The 23,769-nt window shown below is 42.8% G+C and overlaps 2 protein-coding genes across 2 annotated transcripts; both read right to left on the minus strand.

Moving 5' to 3' along the window:
- Positions 1 to 4,583: 4,583 nt before the first annotated feature.
- On the minus strand, positions 4,584 to 9,722 carry LOC111230427 (coiled-coil domain-containing protein 141-like). Its single transcript, XM_022757168.1, has 5 exons — positions 9,552 to 9,722; positions 7,310 to 7,432; positions 6,844 to 7,083; positions 4,949 to 5,042; positions 4,584 to 4,756 (listed from the first exon to the last, which is right to left on the minus strand). Exons 1-5 carry the CDS (start codon positions 9,720 to 9,722, stop codon positions 4,584 to 4,586), a joined length of 801 nt encoding a protein of 266 aa, XP_022612889.1.
- A 4,499-nt stretch (positions 9,723 to 14,221) lies between these two features.
- On the minus strand, positions 14,222 to 15,765 carry LOC111230435 (trace amine-associated receptor 13c-like). The gene is made up of 2 exons (XM_022757176.1): positions 15,602 to 15,765; positions 14,222 to 15,034 (listed from the first exon to the last, which is right to left on the minus strand). Exons 1-2 carry the CDS (start codon positions 15,763 to 15,765, stop codon positions 14,224 to 14,226), a joined length of 975 nt encoding a protein of 324 aa, XP_022612897.1. The 3' UTR covers positions 14,222 to 14,223.
- Between the last annotated feature and the right edge of the window lie 8,004 nt (positions 15,766 to 23,769).

Consider the following 23,769-nt stretch of genomic DNA (forward strand, 5'->3'; position numbering starts at 1 on the left):
AACTGTCGCAGCACCACCGGTCTCCCCTACAAGTAGACCAAGGAGTCCAGAAGAACCAGTTCTCCAAAAGATCCCCGCAATATAAAAGTCCCAGGGGTCCCAGTGTCCTCACAGTCCCCATTGTTCAAAAGACCCAATGGTCCTGACTGTTACAGTCCCGGGAGGTTCTAGCTCTCCCAGTAGTCCCCAACAGTCCAAAAGTTCCAGTGGTTCTAACAGTCAAAGGAGGCCCAGGAGTCCCAATGGTGCACTACCGGTAATCCCTGCAGTCCAAAGGACCCACTGGTCCCAAAAGTCCCAGAAGTCCTAGCAATCCAAAGGAACCAAAGTCAAACCTGCCCAAAGGCCTCAGTCCAAAAGTCAAAATGGTCCCAGTAGTCCCTGTTTTCCCAACAGTAAAAACACACCAAGGAGTCCCACAAGTCCTGGACATCTTACCAGTGCCAATGATCCAAAGGTCCTGGTGGTCTCAGCAGCTCCAGTCCCAACAGTCACCACAGTCTAAAAGTCCCAATAGTCCCATGAGTGTCAATAAGTCCCAATAATCAAAGTCCACAGTCCAAACGTTGAACACTCACCATGAAATGTGGTCTGGCCTGGCTGAAGTGCTCCAGCAGCTTGGAGGTCTGCAGGTCTGAACCCAGATCCAACAGAGAACAGGAGTCCAGCAGCTCAGAAACAGACTTCAAGTCCTGCAGGGTCTGAAAACACACATCAACACACAGTCCAGTGGTGGAAGAACCCAACACCTGTATTTAAGTACAGATCTGAGGTACTTGTACTTCAGCTGAGTATCTGTATTTTAGATTCATCTCTTTAATTAACTTCACAGCTGTAGTTACTGGTCACGTCCCAGTATGAGAGACCTCCACCAGTACCACGTTCACACAGTGTAGTTCTGACCTTCAGCAGTCGGTGTCTGAACGTCCTGCAGGACTCCAGCTGCTGATGCTGCTGCACCTGGTTGTCATGGTGACTCCGCAGCTTGTTCACTTCCTGTTTGGTTCTGTTGAGTTTCTCCATGGACCGCTGGACCACCGAGACCACAGACTGCAGGTCTAACCCCGCCCCTGACACCTGACATCACACACACACACACACACACACACGCACACACACACGCACACACACACAGGTGATGTCATTTCTTGTCCTATGATCTCATCACACCACCTGGTCTGATCCGATGTGACCAACAATTCAATGTTAACCCTGACTTCTGGCATTCTGGTTACCATGGTAACAGTATGGACGTAGTTGTTTCCCAGTTCCTGAGCAGTGACGAGTCTCTGCAGCGTTTCCTCCCAGCATGTCTGGACCTGCTTCTTCTTCGGTGGTGACCTGGAGCTGCTGGTAATCCTGTTGTTACTGCGACCAGCTTCCCTCTCCTCCTCCTGCTCCTCCTCCTCCTCCTCTGGTCTCCTCCTGTAGATCTCCCTTAGTTCCTCCATCTCTTCCTCCACCTGGAAAACAGGAGCACCATCAGCTGACAGCCCAGGTCCCTTCATCTTCAAGATTAAAACGTTTTGCTGCATCTTACCAATAAATCACAAATGTCACATCTTTTAAATCTTGTGTCATGTTTGCATTTGCTTGTTTGATTGTCTTTTATCACAGCAGCACTTATTTTGACAACTTCTTTATACATTTATTTATTCCAATTAGTTGTTATTGTTTTTAGATGCTTTAACGTCATCTTAATCTTATATTTTAATGTATTTCCACACTTCCGTGACTCTTCAGAGTATTTGGATGATGATACTTTATACTGGACTCTTAATAAAATGTTGAATGCAGGACTTGTAATGTTTTCATACTTTTTCACTTTTTTTTACTGTTTTCAGCCCGTTAGTTGGTGCTGAACCGACCTGAGAGCCTCTGACCTGTTGTACTGTGTGGAGGAATGAGACGTAGGGTTTCAGCAGCTGCAGGTTTGAGTCGATCTTCCTGTTCAGACTCTGCAGCTCCTTCAGGACCAGATCCACTCGAACTGCCAGTTCAGGACTCGGTGACCCAGCGGCAGGTGGACCGGGCCGAGCGGCGCCGGCTCTGGTCTGGTCTCTTCCCGAGCCGCCTCTCTTCAGCTGCTCTGTCAGGGCCTTCAGGGGGGACAGTTGTTTGCTGGGCTCACTGGGACGCTGCGGACTGGTTCTGCTGGTCTGAGCCTGGATCTGATCCAGGATCTGCTTCAGGTTCTCTGCATCGTGACCTGCAGACTGGAGACAGGAAGAATGACCAACATCCTCCTCCAGCCTGGATCCATCTTAATGTGTGTGTGTGTGTGTGTGTGTGTGTGTGTGTGTGTGTGTGTGTGTGTGTGTGTGTGTGTGTGTGTGTGTGTGTACCTCAGCCTGTGTGTGCAGCTGCAGGTGTGTGTTCAGAGTGTCCTCGGCTTCATGGAGCTGACGTCCTGCTTCAGAGCTGTTAGACAACACACTGCTGCCCTGCTGCACCCAGCTCCACACCTGCAACACACACACACACACACACACACACACACACACACACACACACACATTTCAATAGTTACATGAAGTAGCAGCCTCTTTCATGCTGTCACATCAACTTAAGAAGAAAGTGTCACCTTGTCCACGAGGTGTTCACATGACGACATCAGCTCTTGCTTCTGATTGGTCAGAAATGCCTGGTGGGCGTGGTCTTCTGGACTTTGACTCTTGGCTCCTGGGTTTCTGGTCTCCTCTGATCTGGATCCAGTCTTCAGATCTAATCTGGATCTGGTCTCCTCTGATGTGGAATCTGACTCCAGGTCTGCCCTAGATCCAGGCTGCAGGTTTCTGGTCTTTTCTGAGTTAGATCCAGGTTTCAGATCTGACCTGGATTCACGCTTTACATCTGATCTGGATCCTAACTGGAGCTCCACAGTCTTCTCTGATCTGGATTCTGGCTGCAGGTCTTTGTTTTCCTCTGATCTAGATCTAGGCTTCAGATCAAATTTAGATTCAGGCTTTACATCTGGTTTGGATGCTGGCTGGAGGTCTCTGGTCTCCTCTGAATTGGAATCTGACTTCAGGTCTGATGTGGATCCCACCTTCAAGTTTAATCTAAATCCAGACCGCAGGTCTCTGATTTCCTCTGATCTAGATCTAGGCTTCAGATCTGATCTGGATTCAGACTTTACATCTGATTTGGATCCTAGCGGGAGGTTTCTGGTTTCTGATCTAGGTTCAGACTTGACATCAGATGTTGATTCTGGCTGCAGGTCTTTGTTTTCCTCTGATCTAGATCTAGGCTTCAGATCTGATCTGGATTCAGACTTTACATCCGGTTTGGATGCTGGCTGGATGTCTCTGGTCTCCTCTGGTCTAGATCCAGGCAGCAGATCTGACCTGGATCCAGACTGAATGTCTGATTTGGATCCAGGCTGCAGGTCTCTGTTTCCCTCCAGTAAGAAGTCCAGCTTCAGATCTGGTCTGGATTGTGATCTGGAGTTTCTGGTCTCTTCTGACCTAAATTCAGGGTCCACATCTCTGGTTCGATGCGATCTAGATCCAAGCTTCACATCTGATTTGATTCCAGGCTTCAGATCCAATCCGGATTCAGGCTTTAGATCTGTTCTTACTCCTAACTCTAAGTTTCTGGTCTCTGATCCAGATCCAGGCCTTATATCTTCTCTGGATCCAGGCTGAAGGTCTCTGGTTTTCTGTGATCTCAGTCCGAGCTTCACATCTAAATTGGATCCTGACTTCAGATCTGACTTGGACTCAGGACCAAGATCTGATCTGGATCCAGACTGAAGGTCTGTGGTCTGTGCTGAGGTGGATTCAGACTGAATGTCCTGGGCCAGGAGTTTGTAAACTGTGAGAGTCCAGTCCTGTGGTGAAGAGAGAGTGGAGAGCGTTTTGGGTTCTGGTGGTTTTGGGAAAACCTGTTCAGGATCATGAACTGGATTTTAGGATCCTTGACTCAACAAGGTCTCGTTTCGTTTTCAGTCGACTGAATATTTTTAAATTCAGAGACTGAAACTGAAGGAGGATTTATTTAAAACCTGAGACCAGAACAGACTGAGGACTGAGTTACCCTCCTCTAATATCATCCATCAGTCATTCATTTATTCATCCATCCATCCATCCATCCATTCATCCATTCATCTATTCATCCATCAGTCATCCATCCATCATGTTGTTATCATTATATATATGATCTGTTAACTATGGATATAGTGATCTTGTGCGCTCTTATTTTGAAATCTGTAGATGGTTGAAACAATGATTAACTGAAGCTGAAGTCCCATCAGCTAGAACTGTATCTGTGGTTCTAATAACCGAGTCTCCATGAAGAACTGGATCTGTCTCAGTACCAGTCTCTTACTTCAGAGCCGAGTCTGGACTGTGGTTCTTGCTGGTGGACCATGATGTCATTCTCCGCCTGTTGGAGCTGCAGCCTGACAGCCTGGTCCGCCCTCCTCCTGCGATCCTGCAGCGTCTCCACCAGCTCCTCCAGCCTCAGCGCCGCCCCCCTGCTGCACTGGGAACTCTGGGAAGAAGACGCAGCAGGTGAGAAGTTAAACCAGTGGATTCAGAAACAACCAGGTTCAAGCTTTCAATTTGAAATTGGACCAGTTTTTAATCGACATTTAATCCCAGTGAGGCTTTGACAGTCACCTCCCCCTCCTGCCCCTCCTCATCCTGCAGTACTCCCCCTCTCCTCTGGAGGGCCTCGGTTCTCTGCAGCTGTCTGAGGTTCTGCAGCAGAACGTTGCTGCTGCTTAAAACCTGCAGAGATTTCCCCAGAAGATCTGCAATGAAAACATAAAGAGACAGAGACTTTTATATCCTGCGAAGTGTTTCACTGATTCACAACATAAAGCTACTCCAGAACCAGAACCAGAACCAGCACCAGAACTCACCAGTTTATTACCAGACAACCTGGTGAGGGTTAAACTGGGTTAAAACCAGAGTCTGATCATGACTCATGTGAACACTGTTACCTCTCCTCATGGAGTCGTATCTGAGCTGAACTTCAGTCAGTCTGTCGTCTGGTCTGATCTGGAGATCCTCAACCCTGTCGATACTGACCGCAAACTACAGAGAGAGAGAGAGAGAGAGACAGAGAGAGAGAGACAGAGAGAGAGAGAGAGAGAGAGAGAGAGAGAGAGAGAGAGAGAGAGAGAGAGAGAGAGAGAGAGAGAGAGAGAGAGAGAGAGAGAGAGAGAGAGAGAGAGAGAGAGAGAGAGAGAGAGAGAGAGAGAGAGAGAGAGAGAGAGAGAGAGAGAGAGAGAGAGAGAGAGAGAGAGAGAGAGAGAGAGAGAGAGAGAGAGAGAGAGAGAGAGAGAGAGAGAGAGAGAGAGAGAGAGAGAGAGAGAGAGAGAGAGAGAGAGAGAGAGAGAGAGAGAGAGAGAGAGAGAGAGAGAGAGAGAGAGAGAGAGAGAGAGAGAGAGAGAGAGAGAGAGAGAGAGAGAGAGAGAGAGAGAGAGAGAGAGAGAGAGAGAGAGAGAGAGAGAGAGAGAGAGAGAGAGAGAGAGAGAGAGAGAGAGAGAGAGAGAGAGAGAGAGAGAGAGAGAGAGAGAGAGAGAGAGAGAGAGAGAGAGAGAGAGAGAGAGAGAGAGAGAGAGAGAGAGAGAGAGAGAGAGAGAGAGAGAGAGAGAGAGAGAGAGAGAGAGAGAGAGAGAGAGAGAGAGAGAGAGAGAGAGAGAGAGAGAGAGAGAGAGAGAGAGAGAGAGAGAGAGAGAGAGAGAGAGAGAGAGAGAGAGAGAGAGAGAGAGAGAGAGAGAGAGAGAGAGAGAGAGAGAGAGAGAGAGAGAGAGAGAGAGAGAGAGAGACAGAGAGAGAGAGAGACAGAGAGAGAGAGACAGGATCAATGTAGAAGAGTCACTGAAGCTGCCCTGATCACCACTGATAACCTGAAGCTTCAGTCTGAACGTCAGAGAAACGATCAGAGTCATCAGATTAATCAATCTGCTCGTTAAGCTCAGAGTTCTGGATCGTGTAGTTCGTGAAGAGTCAGGTTTCATTAACCTGTTTAATGAGCAATTTGAAATGAGTCATGGAAACACTCTTTCTGTCGTATCAGGCCCCAGAGAGACAGTCAAAGGCAGATGCTGGAAATCTGTTGTCATTTAACTGGAGTGATGTCGTGAGGAGAAAAACTTCACTCGGTGGAAACACAACTTTCACTATTTGTGCTTTCTAAAACAAATCTCTTCTATTTTGCACAAACCTGCCTAATGTGGAACTAGAAACACTCAGCTCATCGAGGTCACAGAGAGATGTTCCAGAGTGATGTGTCTTCACTCACAAACAATCTTTGGCAGAGTGATTAACCAACAGCCTGAAGCTTCACATTAATTAACGTTGCTGACATCACCACAGACTGAAGGTCTCCTGTTGACCAGGAGTTTGACTGACACGTCACCTCTGTGCTGTGTTGTGTCTTGGTCCAGTTACTGTGTGTGAGGATGGAAATAGAAACAGGAAGCTCATTGTTGGACAGTTTTAGACGACGGCTGCAGCAGGTGACCGAGCGCACGCAGCAGATGTTGTTAATAAAATGGCTGCCAGCCAATGAGCGCGGCTTCACCGTGACACGCCACAGAACCAGCAAATACACCACACCGCCTGAGGAACGTGAGAGCTGAAACAAACAGGAGGTCAGGGGTCAGAGGTCACCACAGCCTGACAATAGCTCAACATGTATTCCTGCAAGTGTCACATGACACTGAGCTTCAGTTCCAAACAACAACACACAGTCTCCATTCAGTCTCCTCACATTTCAGCTTTAATACACAGACATGAGGTGACGTCAGACCTGCTATAGAGACGTAGTTCTTATAGAGTAGAATTCAAAATGGCATCACTTCCTTGTTGTCATGGTGAAGCATCTTACCTCCAGAGCTCGGCGGTAAAAGTCTGATGCCAACATCAGGACTTCCTGTCGTCTTTGGAGCAGGCGGAGGAGCAGCGACCATCCCTCGCTCAGAGACACCCCCATGGCCTTGTACACTTCCTCCTCTTCCTCCTTTTTCTTCTTCCACTTCTGTTCCGTCATCCGTTCTTCCCTCCTCTTCCTCCTCTGCTCTGTCTGTTGGCCATTTTCCACCACTGCCAGCACCTCGCTCTCATGACGCTGGGATGACAAAGAAGACGCAGGATTAGCACATAACTTCATACTCAAAAGCTCTGCTAATGTGAAGCTAATTTATTAACATTACCTGATTGGTATCTAGTTATCAAATAGCAGTCAGCTAACATGCATTAGCATTAGCATACAGAGTATAGCAGTGTGCTAACAAGTATAAATAATCAAAACCATCAAAACCTGTAATTGATTGTACATGTTTTCGTGTCTGTACCTTGAGTTTCTCCAGCAGCTGCTGCTGCTCCTGGATCAGTCTCTGGTTTTCCTCCTGGTTTGATCCGATCTCACAGAGACCCGGATGGACCTGGACCAGCTGGAGGTGGACCAGAGACCCACTCTGAACACAAAAACACAAACACACAAACACACAAATACACGTGAGTCGAGATAAAAAAACAGCCTGTTCTGTCCTGCAGTACTGACACGTGACTGTCTCAATTTGATGACTGATGAACAATGAACCTTGTTATAACATGTAACAACAGGTACTGTATCTTTCTACATCGACCTTCTGGTTATAACACGATAAGTTGTTGTTTTAGTTTAATTGATGAGGTAATAATAGATAATGATCCATGTGATGAAGATGGTTAGAGTCTGTTAAAGTGTTAATACTGTCTCACTGTGTTCTGGTTTGTTTTTGTTCCCCACACAGCGACATGGCGACGCTGGAGGTCAACATGGACTGCATGTATCTCTGCACACACGTGTTTCTGTGTGTGTGTGTGTGTGTGTGTGTGTGTGTGTGTGTGTCTGTTGCAGCATTCCTCAGGATGATACAGTATCTCTGGTATGTTGGCTAAAAAGGACTCAACATGACACGTGTCAAGGCACGCGCGCATGCGCACACACACACACACACGCAAGCACGAACGCACACACACACACACTTTAAAAACACTGTCAACAGCTCCAAAAACTATTATCCCACATACATGCACACATGAACATATTTAAATACACATTCCCCTTTACACACACACGCACGCACGCACGCACGCGCGCACACACACACACACACACACACACACTGACAACAGCAGCATCAGTAAATAGTCTGTGCTATAACAGGAAACAGCACATGGACAGAACAGTGACTGACTGACGAGGCTCTATAACTATAACCAGCTCAAGTCAAAGCTAACAGGCTACAAGCTAAATAAATACCCATAAAACTAATAAAAAACTTACACTGAGCTAACATTGACACTGAAGCTAAAGTCAAAGCTAACAGTCTGAAAATCAGGCTAATGTTGTGAAAGGTTGAAAAAGAAAGAGTTTAATGGCTCATTTCATTTGAATCTAACAGTCTAACACTACAATGAAGTTAGCTCACTTACATCAAGACTAATAACTGTCCAAAACCTAGCTAACAGTTGCTAACAAAAACAAAGCTATTTAACGACACAGCTCACAATAGTTCATGTAACTAAAACTGAGGATCTCTATACTAACACTCATCAGCTGAATCTAATTTTAACAGCTAACATAAACCTGAATGTTCAAAATGAGCTATTAGATAGAAATGAGATATACTCCTCTACATCAGTGTTTCACTTTGGTTTAGAAGAACTAGTCACAGTGTCTGTCGAGAAAATCAGTGGACAGAATGACTGGGTTTATAAACAGATAAATATGGAATCTGCTCAAGATTTATTTTTAAAATGTGACTCTTGTGATTTGATCTCTACCAGCTGACTTGTTCTAAAAACAGGGGGAAATCTAGATTCACTATGAAGGACAAGAATTCAAAATTTCTGAATAACAGCCTGTTGACAACATAGTTGAACGCAAAGGTTGTACGCATCCTGAAGCCTCTGCTCCTTTACTGTAGGTAAATGTAAGCTACCTACAGCTAGTTTCTAACTTAAGTCTTAAGTCACAGTTTAGCTAACTAATGTTAGCTAGTTCCAAACTTTAGCCTTAAGCTACAGATTAGCTAACTAATTATTGCTAGTTCCTAACTTTAGCCTTATCATTGTTAATGACAATAAGTTATTGTAGCTGATCACATCTGCCCACAGTTATAACATGAAGCTGAATGGAGGAGGCTGAATGCATCCTGAAGTCTCTGCTCCTGTGTATCACACAGACACTGTAGGTAAATTTAAGTAGCAGTAGCTAACTATATAGCTATACACTTTACTTTCTTACCTTCAGAGCTTCTGAATTAGATTGTGTCAAGTATCTACAGATGAACACTAATGTTAGCTAGTTTCTAACTTTAGCCTTAAGTTACAGTTTAGCTAACTAATGTTAGCTAGCTGATAGCTCGCCCTTTCATTTACAGTGTTAGCTTGTCATTTCATGACCGATATAAAATGTCATATATGATCTAATGTTACAAACACTGGAGCTCAGTCATGAGCTGGGTTGTTCTGGTCTGGATCCACTGGGTTTCAGTGAGTTAATGTGCTGTGTCAGCAAAGATGGAGGACTTGTTGTTAACCACATACCCTGAGGACAGAGACAACAATCTGTGATTGTCCGGCCTGGATGGCGATAGTGCTGAGGGTGGTGAAAGACGGAGCAAGCGTCATGTTCCCTCCTCCTCCTCCTTGTCCTCCCATCATCCCTCCTGCCTTCTCTTGTCCTCCACATGTCTCCTCAGTCTCTCCAGTCGTCATGAAGGAGACTGAACTAAGATCCTGTTGGAAGCTGGGAAATGAAAAATGTCTGTGTTTCTACAGTGAAGTTTTCTCAAAGCTCCAGTTCTGTTTTCTTTATTCAGCCACTCTTCCTTCAGTTTCCCGCCTTATTCTTCTTTATATCCCTTTGTTTTCATCGTGTGATCCAACGTTGGTGGACAGTGTTGGTGTGGATCTGTCCTCCAGCTGTATATCGGCTGCTGGAGTTTCCTCTTCTTTAAACACTGAATCTCCTGCAGAACACAGAACAAAGCTTCTATGTATTCAGTGATTTCTGACCCTTTCATCCAGGTTAGGGTTAGATATAACCAGTTATTATTTTATTCAATAATCTTCACATTTGAATCTGAACAGAAGCTGCAGATTGTTTATTTGAACAAATGAAGAAGCAGCAGCTGCTTTGGCTTCCAGACGACACTGACTGTGGTTCTCTAACAGGTATCAGAATCACACACAGGAACAAGACTTTACAAGGCTCTATAAATTAAAACTAAAGGTTTGATTAATCATTTGTAATCATGTTGGTTCTCTCTGGTCGGTGTGTTTATTTCTATTTGTGAATAATCCATAAATAAAAGCTCTTTGACTTATTGATAAATGGATTGGATTTTTTCAGGAGGTAAATGATTATATTCACAATCTGATGAGTCAAAAACTGCATTAAAGGTTAGTACGTGATTGATACTTTTCTGTAACGTTACACTTTAATGAAATGGTTTAAAATGTCGACATGAATAATGAAAATGAAATCCCTGATGAACATTCAACATCAGAAGAACAGATGAAAGTCAGAGTAGATGAGATGAGAAATGATGGAAGTCAAAATAAATAAACAAATTATGAATAATTAATTAAAATTAATATTATGTCAAGTGACTGAATAAAGCAAACCAATGATGAAGTGAACATTATAACAAAACTGAAATGATAATTAAGCAGACAACACATTAAAACCAGTTTACTTGTTTAACATTCATTTATTCTCATTAATCATGTATATCACACAAAAATATAATGGTATATAAATCATTTCTGTGCAACTTTCTTCTGCTGCACTTTAACATGTTAACAGGATTTACACTAACATTTTATTAAGCATCAATACTCTGTGTAACCATGTAATAACTGGTTTATTATCATATTATTAATGTTATTATATGTTACAAGTGTTTATTACTGTTCAGAATTTATTCTGCATATTAAAAACATATAAAAAGATTAAACATTATCAGTGTCACAGGAGTTAGAGCTGTTAATAAACACACTGATACAGCTGAATTACAGTCTGTTATAAACCAGTTATTACACGTTATTGCAGCTCATAAATGATGAATGGGTTAATAAGTTTCTTATTTCAGTGATGAAAAGTGTAATAAAAGTTAAATAAGGATTGATCACAGAGAGAAACCTCAGAGTCAGTGACACAGTAAAGACCAGAGACCAGAGAGACCACAGACCACAGACCAAAGACCAGAGATCAGAGACCAGAGACCAGAGACCAGAGACACCAAAGACCAGAGACCAGAGACCAGAGACCAAAGACCAAAGACCAGAGACCAGAGACCAGAGACCAGAGAGACCACAGACCAGAGACCAGAGACCAGAGATCAGAGACCAGAGACCAAAGACCAGAGGCCAGAGACCAAAGACACCAAAGACCAGAGACCAGAGACCACAGACCGCAGACCAAAGACCAGAGATCAGAGACCAGAGACCAGAGACCAAAGACCAGAGGCCAGAGAGACCACAGACCACAGACCAAAGACCAGAGATCAGAGACCAGAGACCAGAGACACCAAAGACCAGAGACCAGAGACCAGAGAGACCACAGACCACAGACCAAAGACCAGAGACCAGAGACCAGAGACCAAAGACCAAAGACCAGAGACCAGAGACACCAAAGACCAGAGACCAGAGACCAGAGACCAGAGACCAAAGACCAAAGACCAAAGACCAAACACCAGAGACACCAAAGACCAGAGACCAGAGACCAAAGACCAAACACCAAACACCAGAGACACCAAAGACCAGAGACCAAAGACCAGAGATCAGAGACCAGAGACCAGAGACCAAAGACCAAAGACCAGAGACACCAAAGATCAGAAACCAGAGACCAGAGACCACAGACCAGAGACCAAAGACCAGAGACACCAAAGACCAAAGACCAAAGACCAGAGATCAGAGACCAGAGACCAAAGACCAAAGACCAGAGACCAGAGACACCAAAGACCAGAGACCAGAGACCAGAGACACCAAAGACCAGAGACCAGAGACCAAAGACCAAAGACCAGAGACACCAAAGACCAAAGACCAGAGACACCGAAGACCAAAGACCAGAGACCAGAGACCAGAGACACCAAAGACCAGAGACCAAATACCAAAGACCAGAGACACCAAAGACCAAAGACCAGAGACACCAAAGACCAGAGACCAGAGACCAAAGACCAAAGACCAAAGACCAGAGATCAGAGACCAGAGACCAAAGACCAGAGACCAGAGACCAAACACCAAAGACCAGAGACACCAAAGACCAGAGACCAGAGACACCAGAGACCAAAGACGAGAGACCAGAGACACCAAAGACCAGAGACCAAAGACCAGAGACCAGAGACCAGAGAGACCAGAGAGACCAGAGAGACCAGAGAGACCAGAGAGACCAGAGAGACCAGAGAGACCAGAGAGACCAGAGAGACCAGAGAGACCAGAGAGACCAGAGAGACCAGAGAGACCAGAGAGACCAGAGAGACCAGAGAGACCAGAGAGACCAGAGAGACCAGAGAGACCAGAGAGACCAGAGAGACCAGAGAGACCAGAGAGACCAGAGAGACCAGAGAGACCAGAGAGACCAGAGAGACCAGAGAGACCAGAGAGACCAGAGAGACCAGAGAGACCAGAGAGACCAGAGAGACCAGAGAGACCAGAGAGACCAGAGAGACCAGAGAGACCAGAGAGACCAGAGAGACCAGAGAGACCAGAGAGACCAGAGAGACCAGAGAGACCAGAGAGACCAGAGAGACCAGAGAGACCAGAGAGACCAGAGAGACCAGAGAGACCAGAGAGACCAGAGAGACCAGAGAGACCAGAGAGACCAGAGAGACCAGAGAGACCAGAGAGACCAGAGAGACCAGAGAGACCAGAGAGACCAGAGAGACCAGAGAGACCAGAGAGACCAGAGAGACCAGAGAGACCAGAGAGACCAGAGAGACCAGAGCCCAGAGAGACCAGAGACCAGAGAGACTAGAGACCAGAGACCAGGGACCAGAGAGACTAGAGACCAGAGAGACCAGAGACCAGAGACCAGAGAGACTAGAGACCAGAGACCAGAGACCAGAGACCAGAGACTGTACCTGAGCCACGTCTCCCTCCTGCTGCTGCTGCTGCTGCTCTGACTGCAGACTCTCTGAGGACTGAGAGGAAACACAGCTGACAGAGGAGGTAAAAATATCACAGAGCTGAGTGACAGAGAGACACCGGCTTTCCATAGGCAAACTCTCTCTCTCGTTCTCTCTCTCTCTCTCTGACTGACACTGTGTAAATATATCAGCACATAAAGAGGAACCAAATGAAGACATGAAAATCAAACCACTACTTACACATTAATGACCACAACAGACAGGTTAAATAGAGATGACACCATGGGTCTGAATCCAACTTCTTAAATCTATTATCATTAAGTCATTCTCTTGTTTCTTATCTTATCCATCCCTTTACATTTAATTCACACTTTTCTCTATCTCCTCCACAAATCTTTCAACTGTTTTTACATTTATTTTAATCATCTATTTTATTGTTTGTCTTCAATTTGATCTTAGTGACTGTGTTGTGAAAGGTGCTGTATTATAAATCAAACTTATCATTATCATTATTATTATTATAATCATTATCATTATTTTTTGTGACCAACGCAGCAGCTGTTAGCTAATGATGGTTATTATTATTCATTATTAGTGTCTAACTACAGTTTTAGGCTCTATTTATATCGACATATACACACATATATGCACATGTCCCTGTGTGTTTATACATATATATAGATATATATGTATCTATATATAGATTTATATGTATATATAAACATAAAAATCTAGTATGGCTCAGTAAAGTAACTTGATGTGTAAGTGACAGTGGCAGAGAAAGGGTTTTTAGAATTAGTATGTATTTTCATTATAAGCTTAATGATGATGGTTAATGATGAAAAGTGGAATGTGAGATGTTCTGGGTGTGTTCTTAGAGTCATCATCTGAACTGTTCAGAAATTCAGTTTCAGGTTCAGATCACTCAGAGAAAGATTTCCATCATTACAAAATCAGTCTATAACAGTGATGTGATAACAATTCTGTTGAAGTTGCTATTAAGAATGTTAATATGATCAAATAATACTATGTTAATTCTGTTCTTAATTCGTTTTCCTTACAACATAACAAAAATAATCAATAAGAGTACCGTTACAGTACCAATCCCAGAAGGTTCATCAGAGTCTCTACAGGACGCTGGCCTCACAGGATCCAGGCTGCAGGATCTGAAGAGTGACAATGAGTCTCACAGCTTTTCTGAACCAGGGGTAGAACAGGGCGTAGAGGAGCGGGTTCAGACAGGAGTTAAAGTACATCACAAAGCTTATGAATGCCTCAGTGGGGGAACCCACCAGGATGTTTCCACCCGACATAGACAGACAGTAGTACGGAGAGTAACAGATCAGAAACACAGCGACCAGAACCCCCAGAGTCCGGGCCGCCTTCAGCTCAGACCGCCTCACCGTCAGAGTCATCGAGTACCCGACTGTGACGGCGGCAGTGTGAGAGCGCATGGCACGAGCCTGAGACACCGCCACTGCAAACACTCTCACATACAGACCTGTGATGATAGCGATGGGGATAACGAAGGCGACAGCGAGGTCCACGTCTCCCGCCACGTTAACCACACACTCTCCATGGCAGGGATTATACCTGCCCGGTTGTTTCAGGTGATCATACATGATGGCAACGCTGTAGACAACAGAGCAGAGCCAACACAGACATACAGCGGCCGTCACCACCCTCACAGTGACCCTGGTGGGGTAACGCAGGGGGTCACAGATCGCCACGTAGCGGTCGATTGATATGAGGACCATGCTCCCTACAGAGGCGGAGATCAGGGTGTAAGGCAGGAGGAAGTACAGCGCACACATGAGATCTCCCAGGACCCAGCAGGTCCCCGTCATGAGGATCTCAACCGGGATCACCAGGAGGCCCACGAAGAAGTCCGAGACCGCCAGAGAGAGAAGGATGAGGTTGGTGGGGGAGTGGAGCTGCCTGAAACCACAGGACACCAACAAGGTGATGAAGAAACAGCAGCCAAGAATCATTCAAACCACAGTTCATCAGAGTAAAAGACCACAGCTACAGGCAGCAGCAGGTTCATCAGACTGAGTCAAATCTACTTCAACCCTGTGGTTTTACATCAGAGTCAGTGAACCTGTGGACACATTTGTAGTTAGCGTTAAAATAAAAGTCACCAGGTTACACAAAAGAAAACACAGATGCAAAGTAGAAAACTCTGAAAGTCAAAGTTCCCACGCTGTGAGGGACCCTGAAGTTACAGGACAGAAGCTGGAAAAACAGGGAGACAGTTCACAAGTTAAATGTTAAATGATTGAAAACTTCAGACCACTGACATTTTATTTTGACATCAACAATAATCCAGTGTTTCCTGTGGTTTCATATCAACCTGTGAACCTGTAAAACTCTGATGAGTGGAGATTATTTTCTACAGAAACTCAACAACACAAGCTGTGGATTTAAACATGGTTTCATCAGCTCTTCTTTTTCTTCCTGTGAATCTCAGGACAACAGTGGATCTGCACTCAGGTGTGCACTTACCTGAAGTGGGAGATGGAGATGATGAGCAGCAGGTTGAGAGCGGCAGTGAGCACAGAGATGAAGAACAGCAGGATGTAAACGAGCAGAGCCTCAGAGTGAGGAGGCTGCGGCCTCCTGCAGGAGGTGTTGAGGAGCTGTGGGAAGCAGAGCTCAGCCTCTTCCATCATGAGAGGAGCCGAGTGACCACAGCTCTGTCTGACTGCTCCTTTATCTCCTCTCCCTCCTCCTTCACTCTGTGAATCAAACTCTTCATTCGCCCAAAGTTTGATCCTCTCATGAATCACCCCACCACCCCACCCTGTCTGAGACCACGTCCACATCAAACCGGTTCAATCTATTAACTTTGTGTCTGTGTCCGTCCTGAGAATTACCTTTAATAAAACTGTGTCCAGCATGTGTCACAGTTAAAGCTCCTCCAGTGTAAAGGTCTCTGTCCATGTGTAGTGTGATTATAGATCAGGTCTAGCTTCTATATTAATACTGTGAAAGTATCAAAGCCTCAGTCCACAGAGAAATGCACACAGCCTGTATTCAGAAACTGAGCCTTAAAACCAGCCGTCAGGACTTCTGGAACTTTGTGATGTCACAACAAAGCAGTCACCAAGCCCCGCCCACCTGGACCCACCATCCAAACCTTGCAGGATTTGGTTTCTCTGAGTGTTTTTACCTGAAATCTGAGATATTTTTGTCACATCTTTATTAAGAATTCTTATTAATATTTTGTTCGGCCTCTCCAACAATCTTTTAAGATTTTAATCTTTTTAACACTCTTCTTCAGTCGTTCGTTTACTCTTCATGTTGTTTGATGAATCACACTTGGACTGAAAATCATAGACTGTAATAAAGATGGACGTTGCCTCTGTGATGTCACCCACAGGTTTCTGAAGCTCAGAGTGAGCTGCTCCACTGTCACCATCTTGGCAGTGTCTGACTCCACCCAACTCCTGGCTAATCCAAGAATGGGCAAAGAGGAGGGGCGTGTGTGACTTGTGTCAAGCATACGCTCACCCACCTGTCATTCAAAGAGGCCACGCCCACAATCCTCCATAACTTTAGTCCTTAATAAAATGTAAACAGGTGAGTTATATAAACAGGTGTCATGAAGGAGGAAATTAGCTCTAGAGACCAAAACAGTTTTCTATATTCTTAGTGCTATTGGATTTTCTTGTATTATTAATAGCACAGTCTGAAATATGTAACTGATTAACAACAACACTGATTATTATGCATTGTTATTTTTGTGCAGGGAAAGCAAAGTAGATAAAACTCCCACTCAGCGTGTTCGTGGCCAAAAATGGCCACCTCCTGTTTGCATTCCCAAAATGCTATAAAATTAATATATATTAAAAGATTTTTCCACTTTCACCGACTTGATTTTTTAAATTTGCATCAGTCCTGGTCATGAAAACCAAAATTTCATTCAAATTCAGAATTTTAACCCTTTAAATGCCTGTTAGATCACATAATGCTAATGATTTATAAAGGGAGAAAAGCAAAAAATCACAACTTTTTTTACCAAATAATAAATGCTACCTGATTTATTTTTTAACCATCATTGCAGCTAAATGTATGTCAATAATTAGCAGTATCAATGATTTTTATGCATCATTACTTTTTTGTACAGTGACAGAAAAACATAAAAACTCCCACTTAGCATGTTTGTGGACAAAAATGTCCATCTCCTGTTTGCTTTTGCAAAATGCTACACTGTAGAAAAATAATCCTTATTTTATGGAAAATAACAAAGTTTTTCAACTAATTTTCTGTTTTTTAAAATTGTGAACAAAAGTCTGTAAAATGATAGAAATGATCTGTGAATTAACAGCCAAACTTGTATTTTAAGCATTATGCCAATAATAATGAATTACATTTATTTCCCATTTCTGTACAAATTACTGTATTATTTATACAGTATTTTTTCTGCTTTCTTAAATTACATACAAATCTATGTAAAATGAATAAAAATAAAAATAGTAATTATCTGTAATTAAAAATGTAGCTTGTTAATATAAAGGTTAATGTCCATACGAACTTCTCTGTAATTTCAGGGTGAATCTTATTAGTTTTACATTCATGTGACTTCTACATTCAAACTTTGTAATTCTGGATGAAATGTAACAAACTTTCTTTCATCACATCAAACATTCAAACTTCAAACAAAAAAGTACTGGAATGTATCCCAGCATGCACTGGGAGGAAAGCAGGACAATGGTTTATCACACAACAGTCAAGCTGTCAGACTGTTGCTCTGTCCTCACTGAGCTATGAAGTATTATTTTACATCTCTACTATAATTTATACTTGTTACTAAATAAGATTTATCCACCTCTTTATGATGCAGACTTGTCTTGTGACAGTGAAGTTCACCTGCACCTTCAGTCACAACTGTATTCTAGTTTTGTCAGTTACAGTTGATTGTAAATTGTTGAAATTAATGCAGTTTTAATGTGATCAGCGAGTCCTCACGGTCCCTCTGGACCACGTGGCCACCGGGTGAAGACGCAGAGCTGGTTGCAAACGGCCTCCACCAGGCGGCTAACACTGGCCCAGTTTGCAGGGCCCGAGTTCAGTCCAAGAAGACAGCTGAAAGATAATCAGAGAGCAGTTTTCACTTGTCTATCGTGCAATCTTCTGTCACCTTCTGTTCGTCTGTTTGTCACCAATAAAGATTAAAAAATGCTAATGCTAGCTATCCAGCATGTTATTTTGCATTCTTATGGAATTGATAAATTTATCCAGCAAGTTAGCCCCCGCTCTGTGTCACCGGTTTGTCCCCGTTCTCCCCAAGAAAAAAAAAAAGAGCTAATGCTAATGATAGCAAACCAGCCCCCCCACTTCTCATTTTGCAATCTTATAATGAAATCGTTAAATTCATTCATCAATGAAAAATTCCAGCAAGACAGCTGCTAATGCTACAGCTAATAAAAATGGGACAGCTCTATATACTGCACACATACATTGCCGCCATTATTATTGTGATCAGTCATTATTGTAGACAAGAAGCTAATCCTGATGATCAGTGCTAATGCTAGCAAGCTAGCCCCAACTCTCTGTTCTATTTGTCCCTGTTTTTTCACCAATAGAGAGAAAAAAAGCAACTGGTGAGGTTCAACAAAGACACAGGGGAAGAAGAAAAGCTTTTGTGGACGTCTGTGTACAGAGATTAAGAGCAGAAAACTGTAAAACTCAGTGTGCAACATCCCCAGTGTGTGACACTGACAAGTACAAAGTTTGATCCTTGTCACTTCAGTGTCACTGTGGGAACTTTTGACCAGAGTTTTACAGTTTTCTTCTCTGTATCGCGACACAGATGTTGACAAATCCATTTCTTCTTTGACAGTGTCTTTGTTCAACCTCAACACTGATCGTTTGTGGAGTTTTGATTCAGACTTTCAACAAATACAAATCTCTTCGACACAAGCGCAATTGTTTCACATACGCAAACTTGAATTTCTCACACAGATTTATTTTACAGGTTGACAAAGGTTGATTTAAAACTACAAACATTGGACTTATTTGTGAACATCACTTTACAAGCTCAAAATCATTTTGACCCTAATTTGAGCCGAGGTACATATAGTTACAGTCAACAACAGTTTTGTTTTTAAAAACATCTGCTAACTAATACACATCTCTCAGCATAAAGCAGGCTATGTTACACCTTACATTTACATGGTTGTGGTTTAACTGGTAGTTTACTATTTGTAGAGCTTTGGTCAGTGAAGTGATAAACAGTTGTTACTGAGTAGTTCCTCATTACTCCATCACTATATCACAATAAGTTCCTTAAAAACAAATCAGACACAGCAAGTTTCCAAACAAGTATTTTAATTGTAATATTCAAGCCAAATATTAATATTCACATCCACGTTGTTTTCTGATATATTCGATATGAAGACAACTTAAATGTAATAAACAGAATATCATTTTAATTCATCTTAAATGTTTAACTATGATCTGTGTGGAAATGCAATTACACAAAATACAAACTGCTTTTAACAGACTTACCTTTTGTTGCCCGAGGTGGATTCTGCCATCCTGTGAAAACACAAAAGGAAAAATGAAGGAATGTCGAGCAGCTCCTCTTTTCACTATGAAATGTTTTTGAAGCATTCTAAGGACTTCAGAACATAAAAGATGCATCAATCATCCATTTAAACCTAATTTATCATAAAATGTAATCACTAAAAGACTTCATGAATAAATCTGAACAAATGTACACGTGAAGAAGTTGTAGAAGAGATTCATATCAACCTTCATATCAAACACATTAGTGGTGAGGCAACACAAAGACACTGGAAGAGAAAGAGCTGTGTACACATACAAAGCACATTTTCACTTATAAGATATTTGGCTTGGTGTAGTATCCAATTAACATATTCATAGGAAATAAAATATAAGGAAAATACTGCAACAGTCATATATAAATAGATACATATAGAGACGTTACCACAACTATGTACAAAAGTGTTTTAGAATGACAAAACTCCTGCTGGGCAAGATGTGCAAAAGGTATTGATTAGGGGATGTGCAAAAGGCAGGTGCTGGTCCATCATTGGTGAAGATTAGACTGGACTTCTGGTCCTGATACAGACAAACATGTGATAGGACAATTATTTTAGATCATACAAGTTCTTTATATTCAGACATGTTAGATCTGTTGTGTGAGTATAACAAATTGTGAGGATAGATATGAATATGCAAAAATACATACAGTATGAATATTATGAAACGTAAACAAGGAAAGTGAAGGGTGAACAACAAGAGGTGTGATAAGAATTAAATGTACACACACTATATAACCAACACATTGAGTAGTACAAATATGGATATACAGTAAAAAAAACAAAAAAGGCAGTGGTATATTCATTATTAAGAATCAGCAGTATGAACATGTTTACACTGTGGGTCTGATTTAATCAGTGGTATAGACAAGTCTTACTGTTAAAAGTGAATGATAGCATGTTACTCACCTAGACCCTCCACACTGTGTCTGGACTCTTTGCCATTGGTGAGACGGGTGGAGGCGCTACTGCATCTGTACTGGCTCAGGTCCTGATAAAGACAGAGGGATGCTGAAATCTCCTGAGAAATGTAAAGACCTAGTGCACTATCAATCACAGCTGATCCCCTAAGAGTAATGTAAAGTGGTTATAACATGGTGAAGCAATCGACGTGTATTCACTCGGTCTACTGGGTCCATACAATCTCAAGTTACAGTCATCAGTTACAAAATGAGCCTAAAGCCACATCCAGATTTACTCGTGTCGCTTCTTTTCTTTGCCATTGAACGTGGTTTCTTGTCGGGAGCGGTCCTTCGGGATGCAGCTGAATATCGTCTTTTAGAATGTTCAGTCATTCCTGTTTTTCTGTGATGCTAACTTTAAGCGCTGCCGGAAGTTGTTCTTCTTCGTGGGACTGAGGGTAGACTTGACGCACCACTGACTCACACAGCGTCTAGTGTCACAAAGTGGTATCACAACACAGGACAGGTCGGGGCTCGCTGGTGCACAACAAATACAACAGATGGAGGTCTTGATCATGACATCACTGTGGCTGCATTATTTGAACATTTTAAATTAAAGTTCTGGCCACATCTTATATTGCACCTTTACAGCAAAACCACCAAAGCTGACATTTAAAAGTAAAGCTACATGTTCTTTGCCCACATTGCAAACTAACTTACAGTTTTGACACTTAAGTTAAAACAAAGACATTGAGCTTAACTTGACTTATATTGACACATCTGATGCATATAAAACATTTTGATTTGCTTTGACAGTATATAAATCTATGCTTGGAATATAAAATACAATCATGCTTTCCCTTATACTTACATTCAATTTGTGACATACAAACGTTTGTATTTGCCCATTTTGCATTCAGGCCAGTAGATGTTGCACTGCTCACATGAAGCATCAAGATATAAACCCTTTGTGGAACCACTTTGCTGAGAAAGTAAAATGCGCCTTACACCAATTAGGGCCTACATGGATGACATGACGTTGATAACTACAACGGTGCCATGTATGAAAAGAGTACTTGAGAGACTTGATAAAAACTTAAAGTGGGCTAGTATGAAAATCAAGCCTAGTAAGTCTAGAAGTATCTCAATAAGTAGAGGGAAGTTAAGTGATAGGAAGTTTGTAATAGACGAAGAGGAAATTCCAATAATTAGGGAAAAATTGGTAAAGAGTCTAGGTAGGTGGTACAAGGCAGACTTGAATGACGGAGAACAGGTAGTGCAGTTTCGGAAGGATGTTGCTGAGGGACTGGATAGAATAGATAAATCAGGGCTTCCAGGAAAATTGAAGTTGTGGTGTCTGCAGTTCGGGTTATTTCCCAGGCTGATGTGGCCACTGTCTGTTTATGAGATCCCATTATCTGCTGCAGAGAAAATGGAAAGATTAGTTAGCTTTTACATTAGGAAGTGGCTAGGTGTTCCTAGATGTTTAAGTACGGTGGCACTGTATGGGAAAGGCATACTTCAGCTCCCAGTAACTAGTCTAGTGGAGGAGTTAAAATGATACAAGGTTAGGAACAGAGCTCCTGTTATCTGGGAGTAAAGATGTGGTAGTTAGTAAGGTGGTTCCAAACCCAATACAAGGGAGAAATTGGAATCCAAGAATGGCAGTGCAGGAGGCAGAAGAATGCTCAGGCATACAGAGAATTGTGGGTAAATGTCCAAATAGGCCGGGGAGGCTTGGCCGAGGCAAACCGGTGTGGAGTAGAGCAGGTCCCAAAGGAAAGAAGAAAGCTAGTTGTGGAGCAGGTTCGTAGACAGGAGGAAATATTAAGGGGTGCAAAGGCCAGTGGCTCAGGCCTAAGCAGGGACAGTGGGTGAATTGGGAAGGTGTAGACAAGAAAAAGCTTAGCTGGAAAGAGCTGTGGCGTTGGAGGAAGTAGTATTAGATTTTTGATAGGGGCACTTATGATGTATTGCAACTCCCCAAGAACCTAAAACTCTGGGTAAATGGAGACGCTGCTATGTTCATTGGTGGTTCAAGTACTGCAACTTTAAAAGTATAGCTCAATTTTGTCAGGCTGTAAGGTTAGTCTGTCGCAAGGCCGGTATACGTGGCGACATAACCAGGTTATGGTTATGTCAGCCTAATCCGGCGGGGGAGAGCTAGCCCAAAAAGGCACCTCTCCCTGACTCTACCTCCCTCATCGTCTTGGAGAGTGGGGGAGTAGGGGGAGGTAGAGCACAGCCTAATCCGGCGGGGGAGAGTTTAGCCCAACAAGGCATCTCTCCTTGACTCTACCTCCCTTATTCAAAAGGGCCGCCACTTTCTCCAATTGTTTAGGGGAGTTTGTTTGCTGAATCTGCTGGTGTGTTTTGTCGGAGTTGATGATGGTGTTGTTTGTGGTAGCATAGGCAAGATAAAGAAAATAGTCGTGGTGTGAGGAGCAGTGATGGCTGGCATTAGGGGAGTGACTCTGGGACGCCAGTGATCACTGTCTAGCCTCCTGGAGGTGTCGTGGGACCAACTAGACGAAACACTGGTGAAAGGAGGTTCCCACCTGATGACCCCAAAGACATGTTAGTTATCACTGCTCATTAGTCTGTATAGCTAAATTAATACTTATCATAGGACTTAGGATGTTAAGCTTAGGGAGCTATTCACTGAGTCTGCTCCATTTTCTGTAGCACAAGTTTCTTGTGTTTACCTTAAATACTTGTCACTAAAGATTCTGTTGCACTGTTGATTCAACTACTTCTTTTTATTAAGCAAACTTACATATGACAGTGAAATTCAGCTTTAACTTCATCCACAACTATTTTTTGATTTTAAATAGTTAGTTGATTGTAAATTGTACACTACAGTATTTAATTAATCCATTTATTAGATTCTTTTATACATGTTTCCAGTGTTGTAAATTGTTTAAATTAATGTAGTTTATAATGTCCAATAAAGTTATTTGTGAATCTCTTGCTTTAACTTTGTTGATGGTTTTTATAGAACACATCTGGTATCAATCTTCACAATAGAAACACGTACAGCATTGTGTGGCTATTTCTATGTTAGCTTTAATCAACAACATAAATACTAGAAATATTTAAATGTTGTCTGACAACACTGACAATGAAGAATCAAAAAACATGCTGATGTTAAATTTCATTCCATATGCATTAACACAGCTAAAATGGTTAAAAAAAAGAAAGT

The sequence above is a fragment of the Seriola dumerili genome, unplaced genomic scaffold (genome assembly GCF_002260705.1).
Source record: "Seriola dumerili isolate Sdu_G_001 unplaced genomic scaffold, Sdu_1.0 BDQW01000266.1, whole genome shotgun sequence".
NCBI classification, from domain to species: Eukaryota; Metazoa; Chordata; class Actinopteri; order Carangiformes; family Carangidae; genus Seriola; species Seriola dumerili.